The 27,999-nt window shown below is 31.9% G+C and overlaps 2 protein-coding genes across 4 annotated transcripts in view; one reads left to right on the top strand and one right to left on the bottom strand.

Annotated features, from left to right (window-relative positions):
* FRMD3_1 (FERM domain-containing protein 3) overlaps window positions 1-18,583 on the top strand; it is a 35,637-nt gene extending 17,054 nt beyond the window's left edge. Inside the window, exons 8-16 of one of the 3 annotated variants that reach the window (XM_051213637.1) lie at window positions 3,759-3,853; window positions 5,542-5,602; window positions 7,180-7,200; window positions 8,126-8,190; window positions 8,893-8,981; window positions 10,720-10,797; window positions 11,102-11,167; window positions 12,514-12,914; window positions 14,107-18,583. In XM_051213637.1, the coding sequence (XP_051069627.1) occupies window positions 3,759-3,853; window positions 5,542-5,602; window positions 7,180-7,200; window positions 8,126-8,190; window positions 8,893-8,899 (249 nt within the window). In that variant the 3' untranslated portion in view covers window positions 8,900-8,981; window positions 10,720-10,797; window positions 11,102-11,167; window positions 12,514-12,914; window positions 14,107-18,583. Of the gene's footprint in view, window positions 1-3,758; window positions 3,854-5,541; window positions 5,603-7,179; window positions 8,982-10,719; window positions 10,798-11,101; window positions 11,168-12,513; window positions 12,915-14,106 lie in introns of all 3 variants that reach the window. The other 2 variants (XM_051213636.1, XM_051213638.1) reach the window with 2 other exon arrangements.
* A 4,975-nt stretch (window positions 18,584-23,558) lies between these two features.
* The window catches only part of NOA1_1 (nitric oxide associated protein 1), a gene marked incomplete at its 3' end in the record, with an annotated part of 40,534 nt that continues 36,093 nt past the window's right edge, over window positions 23,559-27,999 (bottom strand). The window contains exons 11-12 of the mRNA XM_012939141.3: window positions 27,101-27,852; window positions 23,559-23,936 (exon numbers count right to left, since the gene is read on the bottom strand). Of these exons, the coding sequence (XP_012794595.2) occupies window positions 23,559-23,936; window positions 27,101-27,852 (1,130 nt within the window). The remainder of the gene's footprint in view (window positions 23,937-27,100; window positions 27,853-27,999) is intronic.

The following is a 27,999-nucleotide window of genomic DNA, read 5'->3' on the forward strand; positions in this document are numbered from 1 at the left end:
GGCCATCTTCGGCGCTGTCTGGCCTTCATTTCGGGTTTACAACGTATCGATGAGAGTAGTTTCACCTTGTTTGTAAAACTTGGCCTATCTGAATTGAAAATATCAGTCGACTCCCTGTGTTTGATTATCGTTGTCTCCGAAGGATTGCTGATACTCAGTGGCAACATCATTTTAGTAATGCAGATGTTCAGCAACGTATGTTTGGGCACAGTGACATGGTTCAGAACAGAAGTCAGTGACAGTCCTGCTGTAACTTTTTTTCACTTCGTTCCTAAAAGTGAGAGTAACTTCTTTGACTGGAAGAATACTTTTTTTATTGGTTTACTCATTTCGACTCATTTGTTTCTTTATTGAGCTCTCCACTATCTCCTCACAACCTTATTTTCTTATCGTGTGGTGCATATTTACTTTGGCGCCCCTTTATACCAATATTTGTGTGTTTAGATAATAATATACATATATAAGAGACCTCGTTGTTTAACTTAGATTTCTAATCTTTTACTTTGTGCAGATAATGTTAACAATTGGCTGTTTGACGAAATAATTCATCCGTCTTTTAATTTGTTATTATACAAACTATTATTTATGGAATGATCTTTAAGGAATTCAAGATTTTCCTCTGTTATCCTAATTTCTTTGGATAATTAAATTAAAACTAAACAATCATTTCACCATTTATTTGATATTTTATCATAATTTTCTAAAAACTTGTGTATATCAGTGACATGGTGAGAGGGGGGGTGCACTTGATAGGGAAATATTTATTTCAAAAACAGAAAAAATTAGTTATTAAAGGAATAAAAGTTTTGGGATTCTAGTTGTTTTTTTTTCTTCAGCCAATGATTAATGAAATGGCATTAATAATTAATTTCTCTTATTCCTTCTACACTAAATATACTCCTTGGTCAACAGGTTCCAGGTACCTATGATTCTTCCTCATAGTCCGTGTTTATCTTATCTAAAAATCTATTTCTGTTACTTTTACTTCCCTGGTTAAGTTCCAATCTCTCTAGGTTAGTTTTGACTATACTATAAGAACAATGACTGTAAATGCTTATGGTCATTCGGAATTTACGAACTTATATATGTGGGTTACTCGATTGTTTTTATTAATGGTCATTAATGTGCACATTACCAAAGAATGCAATACTGTGCAAATTTTTTAAACAAATATACACATTATCCTCTTTTACAACTGGTGAATATTTTCCTTTATTCAACTTTCTACTTTTTTCTATTCCAAACCTGTTATATTGTTGGTTATTTGGTACGAACACAAATCTGATGTGTCCTGCTGTTTTTGTTTTCAATCTCTACTGATTATTATGATGGTTTAAACTATTATCAGTTTCAGTTTGGAAAGGACAGGCGGCTTGATGGCCTGTGTTAGTCCTGGCTTTGTTCTTGATTTTTTCTTTTTCTTTTAACAAATAACACTTGAATAATTTAAAATTAAAACACGAAGTTCAGTGAAGGGATCTCTTTTCAACGAATTTATTATCAAGCAGTACAATCGTGTATATATGAAATTTTTTTTGTTTTTTGTAAAAGTACTAATTCCGTGAGGAAATGTGAACGCAATTAACCATGACGTAATAAAAAGATTATAATACTAGATTACGTAATACGAATAATAACAATAGATTTAGTGAATATAATACGATTATTTAAATGTTTCTGTTATAATAATTAAAGGTCACAGAGGTGTAAGAAATAAATAAAGTGATATGATGAGCATTTACGAATAAAATAATGAGAATATAAGACAGATGCAGTAAAAATAATAATAATAGGATAATCAAAATAATTAAGGCCAAGGTAGCGATAATGATAAGACGTACTTCTTTTGTATGCATAGTTCTGGTTTAAGTTCGTGAATGGTAAGAGCTTCGGCTATTTTTAAGAGTTGGATACGAAGAAATCTGGATAGATTTGAACGAATCATATAAACAACCTTAAAATCAAACTGTGGATCTGTAGACTGGTTACAGTCAATTAGATGTTCAAGTATAGAACTCCTAACTGCTTTCCATTCACCCTTATAGAACCAAGCTGGGATATGTTCCCGTATCCGAGTTGATTAATTTCATTAATGTATTGTATTCAATCATCTTTGATTAATTAACTTTTGAATAATATATCTATTTCTATTCTTATTCCTTTACAAATTCTTTTTAATTATGCATAAAGATTATATGTATCATATTACAAAATTTTTTAAATGTTTCCACTTCCTTAATTAATCGGGTTATATACAAAATGATACGATAATAATGTGGTTTATTATTAATTGACAATTTCGTTCAATTTGTTTAGAATTTCTAGACTTAAATAAAATAATCCTAATTTTGTCTAGTTTTGTTGTTTTTTTTCCAAATATAGTTACTTTCTTATTTTTAATCTGATTTTGTTCTTTAATTGAACTATAATTAAGTTTTTATTTATATGGTCAATTTAAGAGAAAAATTATAATTCATTAGAATTTTTTCTTTCATTTATTAGTTTTATAATCTTTTGTGTTTTACTAATGAAACTTATGAAGATTTTATAGACTAGTAATGGTTTAATTCATTTTTAATATCACATGGATAACAAAACTAAACAAATCACATTAGATATTGTTTTCATTTGGGTTTTTTTTCGAAATTTTCATCCTATATGAATGGGTAATTTGTCTATTAAATACTCAAAGTGATATTATAAGCATTTGAAATTAAGAAAAATTTAAAGGTAAATTAATATTATCCTCTTCAAACTACTCCCCGTATTTGGCAATGCATTTGTTTTATCTCCATCTTCACTGTTCAAAATTTCCGTCGACGGACTCAGAAATCATTTGTTTTTCAGCTGTTTCAACGTTTCACCTTTTACTGAAATCATATAAACAGATGATTTTTCGAAATTTAGTAAATCATTATTCATCTGGATAGTAGATTGGCGATCGGCAAACATAAGAGATCGAAGGTTTTTGTTGTTTTGATTAAAGCAGAAGGTCGATAATGATCCTGATCTTGTATATTCCCTATGATACCATGACCTCAATTGAAGTGCCTTATGAACTTGAAGGGAGATATTTTCTTCATTGGGTTGAACTTTTTTCAAGCTTCATAAAAATGTAATAATAGCTCATTTCGTACATACACACTGGACATACTAGGTAGGAAGAATAATATCACATTCTATCTCTGTTTAACAACTGTACGTAATGTATCAGTATTTAATATGTTTACTTATAGTGATAGCTTCAATGTGTAAGTGACTGGTATTGCACTCTTGAAAAATTATTAACTCTGTTGAAACTAATCCACCATGTATTTGACATTTAAGATCTTAATATGGGCGTACTGTCATTAATGCTTACAGTTTAAATTTAAGGTGCTGATTATTGTTTCCGTCATGATCATAAAGTGTAATGTCAGTAGTTTTCATCCGTTATTTTATGCCTAGTGATTTCCTTTTCTGAAAAAAACGTTGTTTAAAATACTTTAACTACCTGAAATGTTTCATTGACAATGCGTTGAGTATTAGAGTTTGACAAGTCCCCATATAGATTTCAACAATTTATTCTTCATGAATCATGTACTCCTGTTATTTTCTAAAAAATACAATATATTTATAAAATTGTACTGTTTGTTTTCAGTGTAGGATTTATTGTTAGATGCTTAGTACAGTAACATACAGGTTCAGTTTTCGTTAATAAAGTAGTGAAAGTAATATATTTCTTTGGATTCTCTTTATTTTCTTTTTTGCTGCTTCAGACTAAAGCTTATGGCTCACGACACATACATTTGGGTCTTACTCATCAAGGTGTAGCTGAATTTATAGGCAACCGGCGCCAAAAGTTATATCCATGGTAGATTATCTCTAGTTTTATCACTATTATTTTTTTGAATTATTTTATTGATTTCTAGGATGCATAATTTTGCATAATCATCCAATTCATTGGTTTTATTGTAAATAGTGAATAGATTGATTTTTATATATGAACAAAAAACAAAAACAGATAATCTAACTAATATATCTGTTATAACGCTCAGTTTTGCACGTCTACACGAAATGGACGTTAATTTGCCTTAGACAAATATCTACACTAGATTCCCTCCCAGTGTCTGTTCTACAAAATTTCAACACAACTCGGGTCAATAACACGTGATATATTTCCACACCAAAATACCGACAACAATCAGACATAATCCAACAAAAATCACAGTAATAATAAGGACAGGAGAATATATAACTCATCTAACGCCTGTCAAACTATCTACAAGTCTGACTAAGGAAACAACCAATCATTCTCGCCCACACATCGATGTTACATGTCGAAATGAATGTTCTGTACACAAAAGCATTAGCATTAAACGAAAACAGAGATACGTGATAGGTAGCGGTGGAATTCCGGACGCACGTTTCGTCCTCTTCGGTACTCGTCGTCCGAACGTGCCTGCATCCGAGGGTTAATGTTCACTCCAGGACTCGAACTAGAAGTAGGATTAGTAGTTACAAAAAAAGACTGAAAACTTCTACATTTCACCTGCCTCTATAACGAATAGTATCTTTATATTTGCTTTACACCGAGCATCCAGTCATTAGGAATTTATCCTCCTCGTTCGTATTTCTGGTGAAGTAATTGTAATATCACCATTTATCATCCACTTAACGAAAGCACTAATGGGAAATCGTAAATCAAAGTTTGATTCTTTTGTTCTCGTGTACATTTTTCGTGAATGAGAAATCAAATTAGTGTGATATCTCAAATAAATTTTCATTTATTGTCATCTTTTGATCGTTTTGTTGATTGAACTACAGTTTACTTGTTCCTTGAAGTTCTCAGTCGTATCTGTAACAGATGTTAGCGTAATATTTATCTGTGAACTAGCTTAAAATAATGGTTTACTCATTCCCATAATTCCCATTTTCAACATCAAAAATATTATTAATTATTAAAGTGAATAGATTCATATCTGTGTCGTTGTAGTGAACGAGAACACAAGTGGGGACAGAATCTTTTAGTAAAATCTGAGAACCATATAGTAAATACTTCATTTGCAAAATGTCCATCAATTGTCTCGAACTTTATTGTTCCTTCATTTCCACATCAATTACTCTGTTCCCGTTCTCTTCTGTTCGATCTTCTCAACCTTCTGCCTCCAGGCATTCCACTTTCAATTGTTGATACATACTACTTATAACTGCCAGTGGCACAAACCACATCATGTCGTGGGTTAAGTAGAACTAACTAAAGTGATTTAGATTCATTCGTTTCATGTTTACCTAGTATATACTTTATAATAGAAAATATCCTCCCTCTTTTTTAATTAAGGCATTATTCTTAAGAAAAATCTCAGAAAATATTTTTCAAAAATGTCTTATTTCCAACGAGAAGTTGCATTTTATTATTAGTTTTATATTATGTTTGTAAACATTTTGTTTTGTATCTGTCGAACATCGTTTTCATTAAAACTTTTTGTTGGTCTTGTAAATTATGTGTCGATCTACAATAGTTCTTTTACTGATCATCAATATTTTATATTTGACTTTCAGGTCAGCTATCTCTTGGATGACTTGTAATGGCAGAGATTTTGTTGTTGCAACTTCATATCAGGTAAGTTTCTTCATTTTATTATTTCAATTTTTTCTATTTTTTATTGTCGATCTCATAGGACCACTGCTTTCACGATAAGGATGTTAACCGAGAAATTTATTTATTATTTTAACTGTCTTCAAGTTATGCACTATGTAGAACTCATAAACTAATTCTGATGTGATTAAACTTCATTCTTAGTTTTTATGTGTTAAATAATAGTGAAAGCAATGTTACGCATTACGATATATATATATATAACGCTATTTGTTTTAATCTAATTTGAGTGATAACTTCGTGGGTTGGATAATGGTCTTCTCATAAGTAGATTTCAAGTCTTAGGAATCTTCCTGTACATCAACATAAAATAACTTTATGCTGTCAAGCGTACTTCCTGACCATTATAGGTTTTCGTGTGTATCAATACCGTGTGTTTGTCACGTAAACACAAAGGTGATAAAATACTAACCGTTTTGTCGGAAAAGTTTTTCATTTTCATAGTGTTACTTTTCTTCTTGTCTTAATGTTTATTGCTAATCTTATCTTGTTTGATCTACTAAGCACTTATTCCGCCGTTGACTAGTTTTGTTAACAGTAGATCACGATAAAACACCCTTTTTTAATCTATTTATTAACCTGAACTGTGAATTGTTGGACATCTCCATCACTTAAAAGCTGTTAAAATGGGGAGAGTTTTAGATTCGATTTTTAACTGGATGTCATTATTCACCTGAGAAACTCGCTTGACTTATATTTCTCTAACTTTTGTTATTAATTTGCTTGGAAACTACCAATTTTCCTAGTTTGTGTACAGTCCCTAATTGTAACATTTTCTGATCAGTATAGTTATAAATAGTCTACTTACCAGTCTTTGACATGGTCATAGCAGTTAGTGTTCAATAATATTCAGTAAAAATTCAGACCAGAAAATTATCAATTTACTTATGTATTTATGATCTTTGTTCAAAATTAGAGTAGTAGATTGGTTAAAGGTTTCTATTCAATATTATCCTATTACATAGCTATCCATTCACCCAAGAGATAATGAGACATAATACATGTATCTATAGTGACTATCAGCTAGATGTCATGGATTTATCAGTATTCAAAAAAGTCTATACAATTTCCTGTGTTTTTTTCAATGATAGGTAGTTTTTCCAGTCCAGCATATCAGTATCAAGTTTCTTTGCGTATTGTGTTCCTATAGATTTGCATTTTCTATAAAATTAATTTGTTCAACAACCTTTGTAAAATAAATAATTGTGTTCAGTGTTAAATTCTCAAGTTCCAGTTCTTAAGAAATCATAGGGAAATTAGTAATTAAAAACACTTTATTACAACATGAACAAAGACTGACTAGTGCATTTTTACGATCGTATATACACTTTCGATCACCGAAATTACATACATGTTAGTCAGTACTCTTATCTTATCTTTTTGGTATTCTTGGTTGTTGATAATTTTTTCTCTGTCCTGTCGTTCGAGTTAGCGACCACTTGAATAGGAAGCACAATGAGTTAATAGTTGAAGTTAATATTTGTTTTATGATAGGTAATTTTCCTTATATTTCAATTTTATTTTGTTTGGCATTTTAATAGCATCCTGGACGAAAGAAAAAGGTAACTAACTTTACTGGTCATTTTATTTTGTTTGAATGTATGACCTTAATAATGGAATCATGGAATGTATATATTATAACGTTGTCATACGTGAGCTGTATATAAGTAAATGTTGTGTAAAGATATTGGAATGTCTCATTCACTTTAATAGTTTTATGTCAAATACTTGATAAAAGCATGAGTATTATAAAAATATGAACAGAACCCTTTCTTTATTGCTTTTTTTCAAACTGTTCTTTACATAGATTGCTATCCATAGTTCAAAACTCTACGATAGCTAGATAAAAAAACTACTCACCTGTTAAACTTTCAATTTTCTTCCCTTTATTAATAATGATAATAATAATTTATATTATCCTGGAACCACTACCTTCTAATCACATTCATAAGTATGGTTGCATTGGTCCACAAAAACATCTGCAAGTCAGTTCATTGCATTGACAATTTTTTTATTAAATAGCTTGAAATCACTGAAAAAAATGAATTCATTTTTAATGATTGTCTTTGCTGACATGACTGAAAGCTTACTTCTTTTAATAACCATTCCCCTTCATCATATGTTGCATACAATCGCACGTCAGATTTTTTCAACAAAGCTTTCAGTACTTTGTAGATAATCAGTTATAACAACATTTCCAAAACAAAATTATTTATATACCGTTGCGATAATAAACATCTTGTCGCAACTTATGCTCTGTGGCACACTGATATTATGAATTCATAAATTGAGCAATAGTTCAAAGGGTATATTTGTTTGTGTCTAGACTGAATGCTTGAAACGATATATTTAAACTGGACTATCACAACGGTTCTTTTTTGTTTTAATTCATACACAAAATTACTTCGTAACTTTCTTGTTGAAAAGGTGATATAGAAAGTTTTCTCTCGTATCTTTTTATATTTTCCTTCTTTCAAACTATCCTAGTGCATCTGTTGTTGTTGTTGTATGCAAGATTTCTTTTGTCATCATAAAATAATTGCTTACACTAAGTAAGTTCTATAAAATTGTTATGACGAGTGAATTTGCAGTGTTTCACTTACATTTTATGTGCTTTTTAGTTGGTAGTTTTCTTGTTTGCTTTTTCTTTCAACGAGGAAAATTATCCTCTTCGATCAACTGTTTGTTTGTATACAAAATCAAATTCAACCTTCTTGAAATATCATTGTTTTCATTTGATTGATCGATTGACTTACCCATTGATGAAAATTAATTTTTTTAAACTAAAAAATTGTCTATGTAATTCATTGAAAGTAGTATACTGTCGTCTGAATTTGAACAACACAGTTAAAAGAAAATCTACAGGATAGCTGAACACTGCTACGTTTTTTCCAGTTGTTATTAATTTTGTAGGTATGCGCATGTGTGATCATAGCAAATGACAACTTTTATGCTGATGGGCGTTACTAATTATTATTATTACTTGTGCTCTGTTTTAAAATTATGTATTTCATTGTAGCTTATTTAAAGTGAGGGCAATTTTCTCTTCGTTTTATGTTTGCTTAGATATTTGCGTTTTTCTTTACTAATGTCGTTGTTAAAAAATAGTCGAACTTAACTCTTTTTTTAGTATGTTCATTTAATGTAAGGTCTTAGCTTCCTTAATTATTATTACTATTATTATTATTATTGTTCAATTGTCTATTTGTCTTGCTTTTTCTGAAATCTTTATGTGCTTCGATTAACGCAAACAGACAATAACAACTATTCATTATAAATGCGATAATAAGTCTGTTGCACAAGCTTTATGGGAATGGGCATCAGATCGACAATTGTTTTTCACGTACGTAGTATGTTTAATATCAATCAGATTTTTACACATTTTAAACTGCGTGTATATATTCTAATGTTTATTGTTTTGATTTTAATGTATTATCACATAAGTAGTTGGTGTGAATATCCTCTATGTTATTTAATTTTTAATAATCTGCCTGTCTTTTTTCTTAATGCTATTGACTGTGTAACAAATGTTAAGTGAACCTTATGTAGGTCGATTAAAAATTAGTTCAGAAATAGTAGTGTGAATTGAAACAACACAGAAAAAAGAGATTCTAAGCGACTGTTTCTTCTTACCATGGGACTTCACAGTAGTGCGTATCTAAGACTCCATTAAGCTACCTAACCCAGGACCATATTTCATACTTAACCATTAGACTGTCGAACTCGTATCCAGTGGTTTAAATGTTTGATTTCAATCAATTCATGTTACTGCTCAGCCATTACATGCTTATTAACAATATTGCAAAGTGGTTGGATTTAAGCTTGTAAACCGTTGAATATTGACTTGTTATTCTGAAGTTTAAGAGCTTGACCTAAAACCTCAATGTATTGTCCACTACAAAGTAAAAAGACTAAGTGATAGGAGTTGAATAAATGTTTTGAATACCTAAATTTAAAAATCATAACTCCGAAATAAATAATCATATTAGTGCCGTTTTTGTGAAACCACCCCAATAAATACCATAGGTCAATTATCAGTAAAAACGATGTATTTTTGCTTTGGGATTTAAAACTACATCTGATTTAAAGAATCTTAGTTTAATCAGATTACTAATGAAACTGTAATTCATAGTATAACTCAGGAATATAAAGCATTTGATTTTTATATTCTTATGTGGTCCAAATACACCTATCCGGGAATCAGTAGTCACTTGTTTTTTTAAACTTAAAACAAATTGATGTATGTTGGATCTTCTACTGTTCTGAGAGGGGGCGGTGTGTTATAATCTTCTAATATGTAATTAATCCATACACCTCAGGATCAGATCGATTATCAGGTGGTGTCATTTGTTAACTTTTAGTGTAAACTTATATGTATGTTTAGTGTGATGATAGTCTTTAACTGCGACTATTTATACCTCGTGGTCATAACTGGACAAAAGTTTGATAATAACAACTTTTCATAACTATGGGACTATTGTTACTTGCTAGTTGTCATAACCAAACAAATATTGGCACAGCTTGACTCAAGGGAAGAAGGTAAGACTGCTAATAACGATTTTATTATGCACCAACAATGAATCCACAATTGATAAAAAATGCACTAGGTTATCAATCATTCACATATCATCTGGTCAGCTGTCACATTTGAATACGAGTTAGTTAGGTAGTACTTGACATTCATCATCCAATAGCATAATGTGTGTATATAGTTTATGCTATCAGTAGATTAAACTGCTTCGGCTGACAAATAAATCCGAAATATTGGGTTGGATACTGTTTCCTTCCTAAAACATACTCTCTAGATCGAGTAATTTGTGATTAAATTACAGCTGAACTCTTCTGTGTAACCAGTCACAGTTGGGCAGTGGTTCCAGTATTTTATTAACCTAATTCCAGCTATCATGAAGAAAGAATACCTTTTACTTTTAATTAGAATGTTTGACAAAAATGTAAATTTTTCTGCATGCGTTTAGCGAACACAATCACTATTGTGTCTATTATCAATTTCCAGTTTCATACGATAATTAACTCTACACTTCTCTTTATTCATATATATACTCCTATTTTTCAAATTGTAGTTTAGATAAATCTTCATCTGTCAAACCGGTTAAATCGAAGAAAACACTGTTCCAACGAACAAGAACCTTTACATTCTCGTAAGTGCGTTTGGGTTATCTTTGTTTTTTGGTGGTGGTAGTTTTTGTTCTTATTAATCGAATTTCACATTTGTTTTATTGTCTGGGCATTTTTTCCTTAGTAAATCAAGAAAGTCAAAAATTATTGTCATACATACAATAAATTCATCAACTGATTAAACTTCATTAAAATTTTAATGGTCCTAACAAGTAAAGAATTATCCTACTAAAATTTATTTTCAGTAACTTGAATTCATTGTATTATTATTATTATTATTATTATTATTATTATTATTATCTTACACTACTTCTCCTTTGATTTCAGTGGCCGATGTCGTCGTGAAGTTATTGGAAGACCACTGTTAACCACTAGTTTACCCACTGATATATGGTAAGCTTACAAATGCACAGTTGAATTACCTATCTGAATTTTCAAAACCAAGATATCAGTAGGGAGATTCAAATAACCACTACAAAATGGTTTCTGTTTGATAAATTTGGACTTTATTTTATGCTATGTTCCAGCTATCATCCCTAATAGGTAGCCACAAACAAGTGAAATTGATACTTTTAACAAAAGATTGATATTGCCTGATTTTGCAGATTTCGTGAAATTTAAGAGTAAAAAAGACTGGTTTGGCGAAGAGTTCTCTTTTTAGCAAATCGATTTTCAATTCTGGGCATTCAAAAATAAATACTTGCTTTACTAAATCAATGATAGTAATAATCATTTGCTCAACTTGACAACAGAGCGGTGAAATAGACAAAAATTTCATTCTTTTTAAGAAACTATGAATGTGGTTGTTAAGAGTTTGAATATTTATCAAGAAAATAGATAACGATTAGTAATTGTGAGAATAGAAATAAGTTGGTTGGCAGTAAAAGGTCTATAGAAAAAAATATCAGGGCGTGGTTGGTGACTTTGGAAAATGAGATTAAGAACATGATAAATTAAAAGGTTGAATAAGTTCCTTTTGTATACATAATTTTGGTTTGTGTAGCAGACGCTTCAGGAATTCTGAGGTGGAAGCTAACTATCCTTGTCAGGTTTCTACTTACCTCATAAATAACTTTGGATGTTGAATCTGTTTCGATCTAATCATCTGTGTTCACAAAGTGTTTGATTATGAAACTTCTTACTGATTTGTTCTTGCCTGTTTTCAGTCAAGCTGGACGATGTTCTCGAATTCTGTTGGATAGAATGTATTAGTCATTTTGTGTCAAAGATATATAATGTAATATTTTAAATAACGATTACCTTATCTTTACTTTTTTTTAATGTTTCGTTGATCTAGTATGTGTGCTTATGTTTGATGTAGAAAGGCTTTAATATGACTATCAAATCACTCTGAATTAGGATTATTTAAAAATAACTAAACTCTATAACTGAAAGCTAGTTTACTGCAGTTCATGCTAAACTTATTATATTCAACAGATATTAATATATCACCAGTTTTACGTTGTATAACTCTTAATGCTGTGCTTTTCGTAGTTTACAATTCAAAATATAGAAATGTTTTGTTTTATAAATTGAATATGACTGATTAGCAAAGTATATAATTTATAAATATATACATTGTCGAATGTACTCATTTGTATTAAGTTAATTGTTAGTACTCTTTTTAATATATCTGAAAGTATGATCATAATTTCGAAAAGAAATTTACGCAAATATACATAGAATTATTTATGTCTGTTAACTTATCTTCATTGATTTTATTTGCACTTTACATTCAGTGGAATTTCTGTAGCTGAAGAAAATCTTTCTTTTAATAATCCAACTTCAAGTAATGCATATAGTCTAAGTATGGGTGCTCTCACAAATGGTACTGGTCGTAGTACGAATACACATATTGAAGATGGTGAATCAACTCAGACTGCTCCAGCTACTACAACTTCAGGATTATTATCAATATCATCAACATCGTTAGGCTATTCACGAGCTCCTGCATTATCAGAGCCTTCAGTAGCACGTAATATCACTAATAATTCAATAGAGGAAAGTATTGAAAATCAAGTCAGTTCACACAATCTCTCAGGTCCCTTTGTTGTTAATTCAAATCAATTGGTTCCACTTTTTACTAATCTACCTAAACATCGTTTCAGTACAGAAGCTAAAAGAAGGCAACGTGAAATTTGTGAGTTTTGCTAAAATTGTCTTCCAATTTTTTCTATGTAACTCGAAACTGTCTTTTGTATAATAGTCTATAGAGGTCTGTAGGTTGATTTTTTTAATACAAACATTTTTATACGAAAGTGGTTACCAGCGTTGGTTTTCTTTGTGCCCTTGATAAGCTCTTTGAACTTCCATATGTACGGTTAATCAGCTTACATTTTAGCAATAAATGTTTCTGTTTAGTGTTTTAGGCTTTTTCAAAACGTGTATATTGTTAGCTATAAAACTGTTTCCGAAAACACAGCTACAGGTGTTTTTATTGCTCTTAACGTTAGAAAGGTACAGTGTAGAAGTTCACTTATCAGTTAAATGCACTTATATTCGATTTGAAAGTACATACTCGATCTTTTTTTCTAATCCGAATGTGTATGTGATTAACATATTGACCTTTGAAACTACAGGTGATAAGTGAATGTTGAAGATGCTACAATTTTCATTGTAAACGATCAAAATTTATTGGGCTAGACTTTCTTTTTTTCCCTTGTTTTTGTCACTTTTTATTATGTCGACACTTCGTCATACTTCCACAGAAATTTTAAACATGTAGACAAATAACAGTGGACTTTGTGCGCAAGATTTATATTTTGTTGATCGGTCACCCAGTCAGTTTATAACAGAATTGTTGATAAGGGGGATAAAAGGAGTACTAAGAAGTGTTGAAAGAATGTAAGAGGTTTGGTCCACTCTATTAAGTGTATGAGGAATTGGAGTAAAGATTATTTTAACATTTAGTCAGTCCGTCTTATAAAACTCTATCGACAACTCCGATATTGTATACACATTCTATCGTCTCTTCTAGCCATAGCTACTCCCAAAGATAAATCTTTTTAAAAATTGTTAATTGAGAGAGACCAAAAAAGTTTAATTACGTAATTTATTAACTGAGTAATCATTACTTCAATGTAAAATAACAGTACATTGAATGTCAGTCAATAGAATTTACTTTCAATAGATTCAAGGCGTTTAAAAATTAATTTCTTAAATGTATTGGGAAATTGGGCATCCTCTTATAAAATCATTTTTAAACTAAGAATAAAAATTCTTCTAAAGTATTTTGATAGTGAACAAAACACAATTTGGTCACTGATATGTATGATCCATTTATACTGTTTATTGTTTTTCTTGTATTTTTTCTATCAAAAACAAAAAATTAGTGAAGCAACAGTCGAAATATGGATTATATCAACAAAATCATTCAGATATATTCGATACTGATGATGAATGTGACAATGATGATACATCATCAGAAGCTGCAGTGGAAGCTCTGAATTCTGCTGCCAAAGCTGGAGAAGCATGGTTAACCGATGAGTTAGGACAGGTAAGGTAAAAATAAAACATCTAAATATTTCTTGCATCTTTTAATGTGATTCATAAACATTAGTGTTTATTGCACTTGTAATAGTAACTACACGTAAGATTTTGTCTACAATAAATTATAACTACGAAAATGCGTTTACTGGGCTTAGTTCAACACAAAAAGTTCGTACGGTCTAATTATACTTCACTGATTACTTTCAGCTATTTTTAAAAATAATCAGTTTCCATTTAATCAGAGTACAAGTAATATATTATGATAAATTTGACTGAATGCTTGAATCGGTTTCCTAAGCCCTTCTAATAACCCCAAACTAACTCCACACGTCAACTTGAACACATGAGAAAAAAACTCGAAATTTGGGAAGAACGCCTTACTCCAAGGTTAGTTTATGTACAGAAAATTGGGTGTATTTAGCAGGATAGGTAAACATACAATCAGAAATGCGACACACAACTCTTCACTTCCTAGATGTTTCTGAGAAACTTCTCAGTGGTGATTGGATAGAATGTTTGCCAGCGTTTTTAGGGCCCCTTTGTTTTTTTACAGGAACTTTCTGGGTCTACCCAACATATTTAAATAAATCGAAAAGAATCTGATTTGAGGAATAACATGAATTCATCATAGTTCAAGACTTATTATTAGCTGCAAACGGCATAAAGTTGCATTCAGTTACTTTATCATAAAAACAGTTTTTTCCACACGGTGATTAATAAGGGTGAGTTCAAAACGACCAATAAAACACACATAAATATGAATAGGAAACAACATATTTAACATAATGGTGAGGATCGATTTCAAGTATTTATATGTTGGATATAAAGTCATATAAAGAAGGGGATAATATCTACCAACGAGAGCTCAGGTTATTTACTTTTAGTTCGTTGTTATGTCTTGATTCCTTCTTTATAGAATAAGGTCAATGACATTTTTCTAATAAATATTTCTTCAGTGACCTTTTCTATCATCTGATTGGCTGTTGTCACTTCTAATTTGCTAATTTTGTTACATCCCCAGGTCATTGAGTGTTGTTATATAAACTGAGTTGTTCCACTTCAATGATCAAAAACAAAGCTTTCCTAGATTATTAGTGTTGAAATGCTATTGTGTACCACATTATGTTTAATCGAATCCTCCATTAAACTCATTCGTTTTAGAATTAGTTCAGTCGTTCTGTAATTAGTAGTAACCACAGACTCAATCAAAAATCCGATTCGTAGCCATTTTATTCAGATGTAACAATGTCATAGATAATGATAAACAGACAAAATCAAAAACTATATTTTTCAATAAATGTGAGGTAATAAGGCTACGTAGGTAATATAAAATTAAAATTAGCGTCGTGAAACAACATCAGCGAGATTCGTTTAATTATAGAATACAGCGATTAGTTTATGTAATTTACAAACGTTAAAACAATATCATTATTTTATCGATGCAAGAAGAGATTTATCACACCTTCTTTCTGCATACAGAGGTCACGTATAAATCGCTTGATGCCAGTGTCCTCTGCAAAATCAGGCGAAAAATGATTCTAGTATATAACAACTCACAAAAGGAAGACGTTATGAGTTGGGATTAGAATGGGAGAACTTTTAGTAACCATACTGATGAGTACTTATGCAAATAGTTCTTTGATCTGAAATCTCAAGACTGAAAAGTTCATAAATCATTTTGAAATGTATACATTTCAACTTTCAGTTAGTCATTTATATGCACTGTAAAACCCTGACACATATTTGCATCAATTCAAGTTGCCACACCATAATGGCACAGCGAGATAATATTATGAGGAAAAATCCCAAAGTATCACAAGTAGTGACAGTATCAGTTGTAGTCGAAGGGATTAGATTTCTAAAAAAGGAAAAGGGTGCAAGAAGATTTCAGGAATCAGGTTCCAAAGGGAAGTCCTACTCACTGCCTTCTCATGGCGGAGGTGTTGTTTACGAAAATGAGAGGACGAAAAGTGAATGTCCGGCGCCTTAAGCGGATCCCAAATCAATGGTGCACATGGGCCCCAGTATCCTGAAGGAACAAAGGCGTATGAACCAATCGTTGGTCACCGGCTACCGTGGGATCGCATCTCCTCACGATGCTCCACTGCCTTGTGAATCAAACCTTTAGGTCAAAGGCTCGGGGTGTGGCCTTCTAAGAAAACCACCTGCTTCGGTTTGGGCACCCGGGCAGTATCACAGCCCGCACACATACAAATATGGTGTGGCGCATATATATTTGGTACCCTCTTGTACCAATAATAATAAATAATGTTGTTCACCAACCCGCTTTTACACAGGACGATACCATTCATAGGAGCGGGCTGTGATTCATCATACGTAATCTATCTCTTAATCACCTTAGTTTTTAAAGATTTACAACCTCATTAACTGGCTCGTCATATTTACCTAGCATCCTATGTTTAATTTCAGAATTTGTCACTTTGTGGTCCGAACGTTTAGAAAACAATTATAATCGAGTTTTAATTTTACTTGTTTTCCGTTTTATTTTCGGCAGCAAACTAATCACTTTCTCATTTCCATTTTGAAAGCCACTCATGTTGATCCCTGTTATGCAATCTTGTTATGTTTTTTTTATCAATGTTAAGCTTCTTAGTAACTAAATATTGGTAGGTTTTGCGTAATACGATACAAGCTATTCGTCATCGCATTTTGAATTCTGCTCAAAACTCCATACTCGCTAACTTAAACTTGATGTATTCGTCAATAAAGTATACTTTTGCCGTATGTGTTAACTAAGGCTTCCTTATTTATAAGTAAGCATTATTATCTCTATTGTTTATTGTGTACTGCGTGGCATTATACGATACAATACAACTAATTATTTTGAGTAAGACTTATGAACAGGATAAATATGATTAAGAGCAAGAGTATCGATGGTAGATTTCTCATTAAATGTCGTTGGATGGATGGCAAATGCCATCTGCAAATTGTTAATGAATCACTAAACCTTGTATACAATATTTTTATTTGCTATACCACTACTATATATATGTTACAAGTTTCTCTATATAATTTTTTCTCAAGTTCAGTCATTATTCTTCCGTTAACTTGCAGTTTTTTAATTGTCCCTGTTTTAAAGGAGGGCAAAAAACGAATATCACTTTCACCTGCTAAATCATGGTTCAGTTTTTTCCATTCATCAAATACTGAAAAGGATGATAAGCAAACCTCTTCTGTTCAAAGTGAAAATGGTCGTAACGCTAATCATTCATCACTTCTGAATCTAACAAATAATGACACTTCTGTTACAGATATTGATTCTGAGTTTTCTACTGAACCTGTATCTATTTGGCGTTTCGCTGCTGTATCTGCTGGTTTCATGACATGTGCTTCAATTTTTGGTTTAGCACTTATACTTGAAGCTGAAGTGCATTCACCAATCATGGCAACAATTCGTGGTCATCCATGGTTTTTAGATTTTGATTCTCGTTTTTATCGACCTATGCGATCTGCTCTTCTTGGTTTCTGGCGTCGTTAATAATATCTACCTAATATACTTAGCTTATTTGTTTAGGTAGCATATTTGTCTAACCTTGTTTTTTTCTTCGTTTATTTGTTGTGGTTTCTTTTTTAATAGGATAGTATTTTTTTGTATAGATTTTTTTCATTTTCCAGCTTAAATGTAAAATGTTTCAAGGTCTACAGTTCAAGTTTACATAATCCACATATTACGTGATATTTGTTGTGCTTTTATCTTTCTTTCCAGTTGTCATTTCTGTTGTTGTCCTTTTTGTTTTTTTTTCCTTGACTATAATTTTTAACTTGGGTTTTTTCTTTTATCATTATATTCATTTATTTATTGTGTGTTGTTACTATTATTATTCATATTGCTACAACTCACTCATTGTAATGAAATTCATCATTTTCGGTGTTCTTGAATAATATGTCATTATTGTTTTCATCTACTCGGATAATATCTACATATATATAACGTGTTTTGAATTTTTGCTTTCGAAGTTTTCGATTTCAATGTTGATTTGATGGTGATGATCAGCTTTCGTGGTAATTTCACCCTTTCTAACTTTTAGCATAAAATCAATAAAACTGTATACTGTAAACAAACCATTTTAAACAGTGGATTTACGGTAGATATGTGCAGACAATGAAAATTCATCAGTAGTATATTGTTCTGTTTTCTCCGTCATTGTCAAATTGCTTATTATTTATCACTGACCTTTTCTCATTTCACTATATTTTCATCCATTATTTGTTAAACCCTTTATAGTTTTTATTACAAATTACTGCATTTCACTACAATTTGAATTACTATAAAAATATATATGTGCCTAAATAGTATTATTTATTAGTGTTTGTAAGGGTTTATAATCTTTTTCTAGTTGTTAATATTTAGGAACGGATATATTATCATTGTCTTGTTTTATGAGTTTCTAGATCAAGTACCTCAGTATTAGTTCCTAGATTTATAGTTTGAGGTTACTTTTTTGTATGTTGACTAAGATTTAAATTCAGGATGGTGTATCAGGTGGCTACAAATAGTCGACTAGGAAGCCTGAACCTAATTTTCTCCCTAGCTAGCACGCATCACCAATGTGCACTTATAATCCTGAGGAAACTGACGCTTGTGAAATTGGAAGCTCAGAAATGGAAATCACTAATCTAACTTTAGCTGTAACATGTACATAGAAACTGTTAAGATACATTAAGTAACATATGAAAGGTAGAACATAAGCTGACCAGTAAAGTTGTAGTCAGAATGGGGTTGTGGAGATTGTTGAATTTCACTAAAACCATTAATCGATCCAAGTTAGACCAACATTGAGAACCTCGAAGTACTGGGCGTGCTAGTATGGGACCCCTCAGAAGGGCACATTCACGACTCAGGACTTTCGATCCCGTACGCGGATGCTTTATACGTAGACCGCTAAGTCGGTCCATGATCTCAATGTAATTCAACAATCTTCGCAACCACATACTGACTGTTATCATGCTTTCACTAATAACTGGCTTCAAGAGGAAATTTTAGGAATTCTGGTCAGGATCCGTGACTAGTGGAGTTAATCCGTGTCAGGTGTGAGACAGTTACCCATCGAAGAAAATCGTCGTGGGTTAATTGAAGTTAGAAATTAACACCACTGCACCTCAATTTGTTCTACAGTTTAGGCATCCGCAAGCGAGACTGAAGGTCCTGGGTTCGATTCCTGCATGGAAAGTCGTGAATGCACACTCATGAGGAGTCCCATACTAGGACGTCCAGGTTTTCAATAGTGGTCTAACATCGATCGGTTCATGATTTCAATTCAGTAAAATAGTAATTCAATTGCAGATTTTATAAAGGAAGTGAATGACTGGTACTTCTGTGACACAAATTTCATGCCTTTGGTTGCAGTGGTAAAATATAAATAGGATTATCATTCATTCGAAATTGTAGAAAACGTTGTATGGTTTCCTGTGGGCTGTCCTCACTTTTAAGAACATACCAACCCTAATTTCTTGATTTCAATGCGTTTAGTAACTTGAAATCGGATGATTGTTCTCATCATGCTCCCGTAAAGAGTAAAATATAATGAATATAAGAATATATATACTTCCTACCACAAAACTATGAAGGTAACTATCTTACTGATGAACTTTGATCAAGACCAAACAGAAACTAAATTTCTCTGTTCACTTTGAACTAAATTTCTTGCGTATGTCATTCAACTAAATCAAAATGTAAGCAGTAAATCGTAATTCTTTAAGATTACTCACATATTTCTACAGGTTTTTTCTTTTAAAATCATTCATAATCCACAAGAGCTCTGGTCAACTTGTAATTAAAAATCCGTGTAGATGTGTAGCATATTCGATATCATGGAAGCATTTTATTTACCATATACTGCCCAACAGGTTTGACTTTTCCTATCATGGGGGTGTTTACATGGCCACACAAACAAGAACTGACTGATCCACCGTTTCATCATCCCAGCTAAACCCAAAAACAATAGGTGATTTATCGAAACCCCGCTTTCTAAACCAACGAATTATACTTTGCGTAACTGATTCGCAAAACACCCTCCATGACCTTGGTAGAAGCAGACTTAATATTCGACAGACTGCAGATTATTATAGTCTGGTCGTTATGGCTCAGGAAATGACCTTAAGTACACCATCCATGCATCAACAAGATGTCCACTTAAAAAGAATTAAAAGTTCCTGGTTGACACCTTTCATTTCTGTAATACATGTGAAGAATGTACTATCTAAACAATTTTGAACTAGAGCACTTCAAGCAATCTAATATCGCATATGTCCTCTACATTTAATATTACTATCTATATCAGGATAATCATGCCTGTACACTAGCATAAATTCTGTAATTATTATTTTGGGAATGTAATATTCCATAATTCATTAAATACTCCGTTGGTATTATATCGAAAAGAGAAGGAAAACTGATTATTCGAAATCACATAGGCTCTGTAAAATATAAACTGTTGTTAACCGGTTCAGTTGTTCAAATAAGTAGTGATTACATAGGATTTAGTTTGAGATTGTAATATACCAAGTGTCATCTGTATATCATATTTTTGATGGCAAGTGCACAGTAAGTCATCTGAATTCCCTACTTGTGACTGTCAAAAAAAAAAAAACATTAAGAAATTTAGCAAAGCTGTCAATACTTATTGTTTATACAATTATAAGTCAAGTTAAATTAGCAGATAATCTGACATCTAAGCATATATAGAAAACGCATTCTTAAGTTTGAAGAAAATGTTATTAAAATTGCTCTTGGGAAGTTATAGGGAATTCATCTCATCCACTTCGTTTACGAGCACATGTTACATGTGGATCACTGAAGAAAACTTCTGTCTTATTTGTTTGTGAGTGGAAAGAGAGGATTTAACTAGTTAGCATTGTTATAACACTGTTGATTTAATACTAAAATGGAATGAAAATGGTGATTACATTGTTATATCGTTCACAGAATTGATCCCTTAATTTCAACCTCAAGTCTTTGATTGAGCCAAACAATTGGACAACTGAGTGATTATATCGAGAAATCAAAGTGCTATTTATAGACATTTGTTTAACCAAGATTCTATTATTAATAATTATTTATCAACTAATATATTAGTAATTATGTATGAAATTTAAAGTCATAAATCATTCACCGATGATCTTTCATATTTTGTCTGTCATATTCTGTACGAACTGCGACCAAGTGGTGCAAAAACTAAACATAGATCAAAGGTTTTCTTCCAATTATCTAGCATCAGTACATGTTGTGTCACATAGAAAATATCTGCATTTCGTAGCTTGATCGATAGAATTCTGTTTTGTCCTAGTATAGGCCTGTTTAGCAATGCTCATCCACGACGCAACCATCGGGGATATGTCCCATGGACCTTCGGATCACTTAGCTGGCATCCAATGGTTTACATATCCAACTTCAAATAGTTCATGATATTTCTCAATAATCTTTCACTATCTTCATTGTTTGACTGCCTTAACCCGGATACGGTTGAATTTCACCGGTCACAGCTTCCTCTCAAAATTAGTCACTAGTAAGCACATGACGATTATCTGTACGTTGGCTTGCAAAGTTTTCCAGCTGTTAATGAGATGACAAACAAACTTAAGTTATACGACCATTACAAACCACACAAAAAAACACCGGACAACTGTTTTGTCCTAGTATGGAACTTTACAGTAATCTATATCCACAAAGCACGGATTCGAAAAGCTCGTTTGACTTTTACCAACTTACGTCACCTATGGCGAAGGCGAGATATCCGTCTATCAATATACTATCAGTATACTGCGCGACAGTCCGTTCTGTTTTAATTTACGGTAGCGAAACATGGCCATTAAGAGTAGAAGACACTCGTAAGCTACTAGCATTTGACCACAGATGTCTTAGAAATATTGCTGGCATCTGCTGGGATCACCGGGTAAGCAATAGTGGGGTTAGACGCAGAGTATTAGGTAGTGATGGTAAATCAGTTGATGAGGTTATGAATCTTCATCGACTGAGATGGTTGGGCCGCGTGTTACGTATGCCTGAACACCGATTACCACGATGTCCAATGCTAACCGGTGTTGGAGGTGATTGGAAGAACGTTAGGGGCGGCCAAACCAAAACGTGGCATCAGTGCATGAAGTCACTAACTTCTAGTCTGAGCCATGTTGGTAGATGCAGACTACTTGGTTGGGGTCCGCGTGACTATTGCAACCAATGGTTGGAGACTCTTGGTGACATGGCTCAGAATCGATCACAATGGCGTCGGTGTATACACTCTCTGTCTTCCCTTAAACTAAGAGATTAAAATCGCTTCATATCTTTCTTTCTATGAATCAATTCTTCCTTCCTGTACTATATCCTTATTGCAATCTTTCTTTTATATGTTACCACCTCTGAATTAACTACTTTTACGAATCCGGTGTCCATCTTGTTGTGTTAATGAGGTGTGGCAACTTGGACCGATGCATATATGTGCCTGGTGGTACGTTGTAGCTGACTGACTGACTGTATCCGCAACCCCATAAAGTATCAATATTAGTTACTAATTAGTAACCATTATATCTAAGCTTATAGCAAATTGGTTTTTATAACTTATTTATAATATTCATTAACCTGATGATAATTCATCCCATAATCTTGTTAACTATTATCAATAAAAAATTAAATATGCTTCCAGATTTTCCATGGTGGTCTAGCTTCTCCACAAAACCCATCTGATATTAATCAACATATACTCACTAGTGACTGGCTTCACGAGGTATATCATGGAGTTCTAGTGAGAAGTAGTGACCAGTGGAGTTCAACCAGGTCTGTTGTGAGATAGTAACTCACTGATGACAATGATGGATAAGTCACTCATTTTCGTGGATTAGTTGAAGTTAGACATTAACACCGTTGGATGCCGGCTCACTGGTTATGTGCTCGCGCGCGAAACCAGTAGGTCCTGGGTCCGAATCTCGCAGTAGTGAGGTCATGGTTGCGCACTGCTGAGGAGTCCTACAATAGAACGAAACGGCCGTCCAGTGTTTCCAGGTTTTCCATGGTGGTCTAGCTTCAATTGACTCATGATCTTAATCATTGAAATTAAATGTCAAATCACAAAGAACATAGTAAAAGAAGAAGAGAAAAAGAAAAGAATTTTATTTAAAAATTATTAACAATTTTTTTTTGTTTAAAAATTCTAATCCATAAAATATTACCTAAAGTTACATGAGATTAATTAAAGTAAAAGAAAAATTAAAGAGAATAATAATTTCTATTTCTACTTTACTACTTAAGTGTAAAATAAAAGTGTATTTAATCTTGGTTTATTTATTTATTTATATTAGGAAATATGACAATGAATAATATTATTAGAATAATTAAAACTGTAATTATAAAAGTACCAATGAATAGAAATGCAAAAATTCTTTTTCTTTTTATATAATTCTTTAATATATCACATAATTTATAATGAATTGGTAATTCATTTATAGTAGGTAAAATATGTATTTTATTTTGTCCAAATGATGTACTTAGATTTAATGAATTTATACTACTTAATGTACTTTTTTTATTAAAAGTTTGTAAACGATTACTTAATTGACTTTTACGTGGATGTATAGTTGATGTTGATTCTTGTAAAGATAAACGTTGTTCTATATCAACAGGAAATGCCAATACATTCCATGGTGTAACACAAACTAATGACTAGAAGAAATGAATTAATAAAAAATAATAAAAAAATAACTGAAAAAGAAACAAACAAATTTTATTTGATAACATTTAATAGAATGAATTGTTTTGTCAATTTAGGTGTTGTGGAGATTGTTAAGTTTTTGATTGAAATCATGAGTCAATTGAAGCTAGACCACCATGGAAAACCTGGAAACACTGGACGGCCGTTTCGTTCTATTGTGGGACTCCTCAGCAGTGACTAGCTTCGTGAGAAAATCCTCGGAGTTCTGCTGAGAAGCCGTGACCAGTGGAGCTAATCCGCCTCGGGCAGAAACAGGTGTCTACCTCAGTACAATGGAAGATGGTTGCGCGATTTCGTGGATTGGTTGAGGTTAGACATTAACACTATTTAATGCCGGTTCAGTGATCTAGGTGGTTAAGCGCCTGGCGCGAGACTGATAGGTCCTGGGTTCGAATCTCGCGGCGGGCGGGATCGTGGATGCACACTGCTGCACCGTCCAGTGTTCCCAGGTTTTTCATGGTTGTCTAGCTTCAATTGACTCATAATTTCAATCAAGAATTGTTTTGTATTGTAACATTCGATATCATTTAGGTATCATTACCAAGGTTTGGCTTGATAATTTCGAATAAATTGAGCATTAGGGTAGATTGTTACAAATAAATTAGTATATTTGTAATATCCTAATGAATAGAAAATAGTACCTATTTAAACTTGGATTAATTTTGATTTGGTTATTTATTCTCTGAAGAAGTGAGTCACGAAATGTCGGAAAATTTAATTTTTCTATTTATTGGGATATTACAAATATATTAATTTATTTATATCCTGTATCATGATTATCTTGATATATAATTTTTTTCTAAAGTAATAGATTCGGTTTGAAACATTTGGATTTGTAGTTTCTTTTATCGCGAACTGAATTTATTTAGTGAACTAATGGGAATCATAAATTGCTAGGTGTATATTTCACTCTAATATGGAATTTCGTAGCTTTACGCATCCATAATCCTAAGGAGGACCGAATGTAGGACATTTAGGCCTTGTGATGAGCACTTCACTTTCAGATCACTGAGTTAAACTCAAGTAAGTTTTATTTCTAACTTCAATCAATTCTTAGTATTGAATAAATAACGATTATTGCTACTGGTTACATCTAGCTTACTCCCGATACGGCTGAGCTCTATCAGTCATGCCCTCTCAATAGAATCCTAGGAATTACCTATCAAAGTTAGTCTTCGACTAGGCATAGAAGAAACTGCAAAAATGCTCCACGTTCTATTTAGGAGGATTTGGGAGGAAGAACAAGTGCCGACAGACTGGAAAGGAGGATACGTCATCAAGATACAAAACGAAATAGACCTGAGCACATGTGAAAACTACAGAGATATCACAGTACTAGCGGTACCAGGAAAAGTTTTCAACAGAGGGTTGACGAATCAGCTGAAAGATTCAGTAGACACACGGCCTCGAGATCGACAGGTCGAATTCTGTAAGTATCGGTCGTACACAGACCAAATCGTAACACTATGGATCATCGTTTAACAATCGAATGAATGGAACTCGTCACTATACATCAACTTTCTTGAAGGTGTTTGACAATGTGGATAGAAGAACTTTATGGAACCTTCTTCGGCAATATGGTGTACCTGGAAAAATCATCAACATCATACGGAATTCACACGATGGACTACATTGCAAATTGGTGCATGGATGACAGCTGACAGACGCATTCCAAGTAAGGACCGGCTGCTTACTCTTACCCTTTCTCTTTTTTCTGATGGTCTACTGGATCATGAAGGCCTCTACATCTGAAGGGAAGCACGGAATAAAATGAACAGGTTGGATGCAACTAGACGATTTGGACTTCGCAGACGACCTGGTCTTTCTATCCCATACACAAGGACAAATGCAGCTGAAGACAGCCAGTAAAGCAGAAGTCTCTGCAGCTTTAAATATAAATATACATAAGGGAAAAGGAAGATCCTCAAATACAACATGGAGAACACCAACCTATCCACACTTGATAGAGAAGCTCTAAAAGAGGTGGAGCAGTTAACCGCTTATTATTTGTTTTTGTAGTTCAAAATCTCTACTGTGGATTCATTTTTTGTATCATTTATTTCTACTAAACTTAAATATGAATCGACACATGTGGTTTTTTTAATGTGTTGAAACGACAGTTTTATATAATGTATTATTAGGATTAATTAGTTGACTTATTGAAACTTTAACTGAATCGTTTCTGTAGTAACTTAACTATCACTGTTTTCTAAGATGTTTGAATATATATATATATATATATATATATATATATATATATATATATATATATGGTCTGTACTTATGATAATCTCTTTATTATGTACCATAAATTTTGCTATGGGAAAAACCTTTAAGGAAAATAAACATTGTTACAAATGTAGTTTCAGCGATATTCTCATCTATGATATATTTAATACCCATAATTTAATTAATTCTTATTTTTGTTAATAATATGTTAAGCTCAGAAAATGCTGCAAATTCTGGTCGTTTTGTTCGAGGTTTACAGTATTCACCTTCAACATAAGTTGTAAAACTTTTATAGTAGCGTGTAAATAGATAATAAGGTTAGCATCCAAGATTATTCAATAGAAACATAAGTTAGAAAGTTTATATAGATTGGATGGAATTTAGCTATCAGTAGAATCCAGGATGTATGTTTGGTTTTATTTAAAAAAAGATTTGTCACACTTCAAATGATCCAGAAGTTTAAGCTGACTATTGAAGTAAATCTTTATCATTAAATCAGTTGATAGTTCTTCACCAATTTTATGAAGTTCATAATTTTTTTGTTTATTTGATTATTTCAAATCTATCTAATCAAGTCAAAGGAATGTTTAAAAACATTCTAAGCCTTGTAGTTATGTCGATAGATTGCATAGATTATATTTTATGAAGATATCATTTAATGATGTAATCGTTTGATTAAAACTGATCAGATCATTTATTGATAATCTCTTTGCAGTTATTTCATGTTATAACTAGCAGTCAAAATCTTGCATACTTAAACATTTACTGAACTCCACTGATTATACTTGAGTATTCTTAGTTGACAAACATTTATCATAAAAACACGTTGAATAAAATAAATAGTCTTATTAAACGAAAATTTCAATGAAAAAAAAAACAAGCATACCGAAATATCATGTAATGCAGTTTGTAAAGTACAATATTCATTTTTCAATATATCAATTTCAGAGAGAGTTGAATTCCTTGTGATCTTTTGATCATTATCATTATTATCATCAACATCATTATTGTCTATATTAGTTTTATCAGCTAATAACAATGAAATATCATTTTGATCTATTCCTAATTCTAATGATTTAGTATATCCAGTATTAATTAATGAACTAATATTAGTTTGTAATAATTTATTAGATGCTAATATCCATGATGAATCATTTTGTATTACAACTTCATGATTGATAAATTCATGGTTCTCAGATTTTTTATCTTCTACCTGATCATCATTTTTATTTATATTAGTAGTATTAGAATTAAATTGTAAATTTATTGAAGGAAACAATGTTATTAAATGAAGTGTTTTTAATAATGCTCTCATATGATATTCAATATAAGTTGTAAATACAGAAAATAATTGATCAGATTGTTCACTTGTTATATTGGTTGATAGACCAATATTAGCATTACGCCAACATTTAATTAATTGATATTGAGTATTTTGTAATTCATACATCATATATCTTTGTAAATTAATAAGATTTTTTCTTACTAATGAACAATCTAATTCTGTACCAAGTATTGTACATACATTACGAAATTCAGCTGATATAGTATTCAGTAATTTGAATTGTTTTAAAAATTCTTCATAATCATTTGTTTCATTATTCATTGGTGAAACGGTTGTCATATTACAATATAATACTTGACAATATTATTAAATTATAAAGTACAATGATGAAACGAATAGGAAAAAACAAAATGAAATGATTGAAATATTTATATGGATTTACAAAATAGGGCGTTGTTTCATCATCATCATCCTCATCATCACCATCATCAGCATTATCA

This window comes from Schistosoma haematobium, chromosome 3 (assembly GCF_000699445.3).
Source record: "Schistosoma haematobium chromosome 3, whole genome shotgun sequence".
In the NCBI taxonomy this organism is placed as follows: domain Eukaryota; kingdom Metazoa; phylum Platyhelminthes; class Trematoda; order Strigeidida; family Schistosomatidae; genus Schistosoma; species Schistosoma haematobium.